General features: G+C 38.0%; 1 protein-coding gene across 1 annotated transcript; it reads right to left on the bottom strand.

The window, feature by feature from the left end:
• Positions 1-1,522: 1,522 nt before the first annotated feature.
• Positions 1,523-2,766, bottom strand: LOC109152827 (AT-hook motif nuclear-localized protein 17-like). The gene has a single exon (XM_019300486.1). It carries the CDS (start codon positions 2,609-2,611, stop codon positions 1,673-1,675), a length of 939 nt encoding a protein of 312 aa, XP_019156031.1. The 5' UTR covers positions 2,612-2,766; the 3' UTR covers positions 1,523-1,672.
• Positions 2,767-3,133: the final 367 nt, after the last annotated feature.

Raw genomic sequence — 3,133 nt, 5'->3', positions numbered from 1 at the left:
AAGTATTTAACATGTTTGGTAGTAGGGTGGAATGAGAATGGTTACTAATAGTAGTGCTTGAGAATGAATAAGGGAATGAAATCTTTATTTTATTTGGGTATGAGTTTTTCAATTGATGGGGGTATTCAAAACCCATAATAGTGTTCTAAAAACCTATCAACTAAACAATACCCAATTGTTATATCGTGCACCAGGGCGCACATAGCACTGTGCGCCCCGCGCATCCCAAAACGACGTCGTTTTGTTAAGTTAAAAAAAATCCTCTGTTTCGAATGCACATAAACTCATAATAGAATACACATAATCTAACATAACACATAATACACATAAACTCATAACACAATACACATAACTTTTAACTGAATACACATAATGGGTTTGGTTAACATAATACACATAAACTCCTAACTGAATACACATAAACTCATAACACAATACACATAAAATTTTAACTGAATACACATAATGAAGTTTGGTCTGTTTGGATGGACGTAGTGACATCAGCATGACGTCAGTATGAAACACGCGCGTTTTGTGTCGGGGTGCACATTGCTATGTGCGGCGTGGTACACGATATAAATTGCCAACAATAACAATCACTTTCATATACATTCCTATGTGCAAAATCCATCAACCAAACACACCCTAAATAATTTATATTTTGAGCTTATTTTAAGACGTGGATCAATATTGGTTTCTTTTGTACTAGATACAATGAAATATTACCAATAATTTTGTGGTCTAGTGGCATGAAATGGTTATGGAGATTATGAGTCATGGGTTCGAGCGTTACAAATACTGCATTGTCATAATTAAGGTATAAGTATTTTGAAATTCTGTCTAAACATCGATTAATCGGCAACTATTGTTCCCTTCTTTTTTAAATAGTTTATTTCACTTAAAACGACATCGTTTTTGAGCGAAATAACCCTAAATTATTCAAAATCTAGATGTTTTTTAGGTTAATACTTAATTTTTATTAACTATTAAAGTATTACATAATTTATAATTATCAAATTTTAAAAAATTAAATAAATTTAAATAAATTTTTAAAAAATAAAAAATAAAATAAAATAAATACACAGACGCCTAGGTGAAATAAGTCGTCATTGATGAGATATTTTAAAAATTCATTACAAATTGGTGAAATCAATTAATTCATATCACTCAATGATCATATGCAAGTCAGAGAAAATTTAGATTCATTATACAATTAAACAACTAACATACATTCTTAAATTCATCACAATTCACAAGCGAGCATTTAGTCTCAAAATTCTTGCTATCTTAGAGTAAAATTTTATAAGTTCGGTTCAAATCGAATCGAGTCTCATTTTGGTGAGAGATCATATAGGATATTAAAAAAAATAAAAACTTATTTAGCTAGTAACACGACATAAACATGAAGATTGGTAAGAATTAAAATAAGGCTAATAAAACTACATTCTTCTTTGCATTGCCTTTCTCTCTGCTAAGACAAACAACGTGACCAAAAATCATAGGAAGCAGCACATTAACTATATGATTAAAATACTATATAATTAGAATATAGTAATAAACTACACAAAAAACCAAAAGTGGTAAATAAAAATTAGGAAAAATAATCTAATATAAGTCAAACTAAAATAAGATTTGAATATTGATATTAAACAAAAGGAAATTCTAGAATGATTTAGTATGGCGGTGGCTGTCTAGCAGTCGGAGCCCAGATCACATCAGAAGGTAAATGGCCGCTATACAAGGGCTCCGGCGCGGCGGCACTGCCTTCTCCTCCACCGGAAACTGCCGTCTGCGGTGACGGGTGACGCCCTTCACTTCCCCCGCCGCCGGAATTTCTGGTCTCGTCCTCCGTCGGGAACCTGTAATAAGATGGGTTGTTGAAGGTGGCGGAGATTAAGTGAACGGTTCCGGCGGATAGTAGGGGCCCCACCACGGCGCCACCCACCACGGCGCCTTGAGGTCCGGCGAGGGAGATGGTGAAGGCGCTGGCCGTCCCATTGTACATGAAGCTGGCGTTCGGTGGCACGATGGTGGCGGAAATCGAGAGGATATCGAAGCGGCCGTGGAACGTGACGGTGGGGCAGGGCGCGGTGGAGGGTTGCCGGAAAGTGACGTTGGAGACGGTACCCGACCCGTTTAACACGCAGAGACCCGTATTGTGTTTCCGGCAGAACCGGGTCACGGAATCCACCAAATCCACCCCGGCGGGGACCTCCAGAATATACGGGCTCATCGACGGCTCGGAGTCCCGCGTTATGATCACCGGCGGCTTCGGCTTGTTCTTCGACCCCGGCGGCCGCCCGCGCGGGCGCCGGATCACCTCGATGCTGGCGCCGTCGTTGCCTCCTCCACCCGCCGCCGCCGCCGGCAGAGCCGAAACCGGTTGCGGAGCAATTGCCTCCTTCCTATCACCGCCGGACGGCGAAGCAGGGCTCCGGTCGTTCGTCTCATCGGCGGCGGCGGCAACCGTCAAAGGCTGGTGAAAAGTGAGATTCGGCGGCGGCGGCGGCGGAGGGTGGTGGTAAGGGTGGTGAGAATGATGGATCTTAGTAAACATATTGCCACTATTCTTGTTTTCTTGATGATGATGATCTACGAATTCCCCTTTCATATTTTAATAATAAAAAAAAACACTGTTTCTCTCTCTATATAAGTCAATGTTTTCTCTCTCTATATATCTATAGGACTGTCAACTTTGAATGATGAAGATGGTTGTATGCATATAGGAATATAATAACAATAAACGCAAGAAGCTTGAGGAGAGAGAGTTAGAGAGAGAAAAGGATTATATATATATATATATATATATATATATATATATATATATATATATATATATATATATATATATATAATAATAAATTATATTTTGAAAACAAAAAGAATTTATATTAATAATAGGAATAGGAAAATATTGTTCGGTTTATCTGTTTGCCTGTTTTAGAAACATTATTTTTTGTAGCCAAAGAGGCCCTTAAGGACATGTCATCATTGGACCGCCCGAGAAAAATACCATGGGGGTTGAAAGGAATAAATAAAGCTTTCTTTGATTTTTTTATTTTATTTTTTGTTTTATGGATTAAAGATTTGAATATTCTATAAAAAAAATAAAAAATTGAAAGGTAAAGATGGT

This window comes from Ipomoea nil, unplaced genomic scaffold, assembly GCF_001879475.1.
Source record: "Ipomoea nil cultivar Tokyo-kokei standard unplaced genomic scaffold, Asagao_1.1 scaffold2480, whole genome shotgun sequence".
NCBI classification, from domain to species: domain Eukaryota; kingdom Viridiplantae; phylum Streptophyta; class Magnoliopsida; order Solanales; family Convolvulaceae; genus Ipomoea; species Ipomoea nil.
The sequence above is the reverse complement of the archived record's forward strand: the minus strand, read 5'-3'. Positions and strand labels throughout refer to the sequence as shown.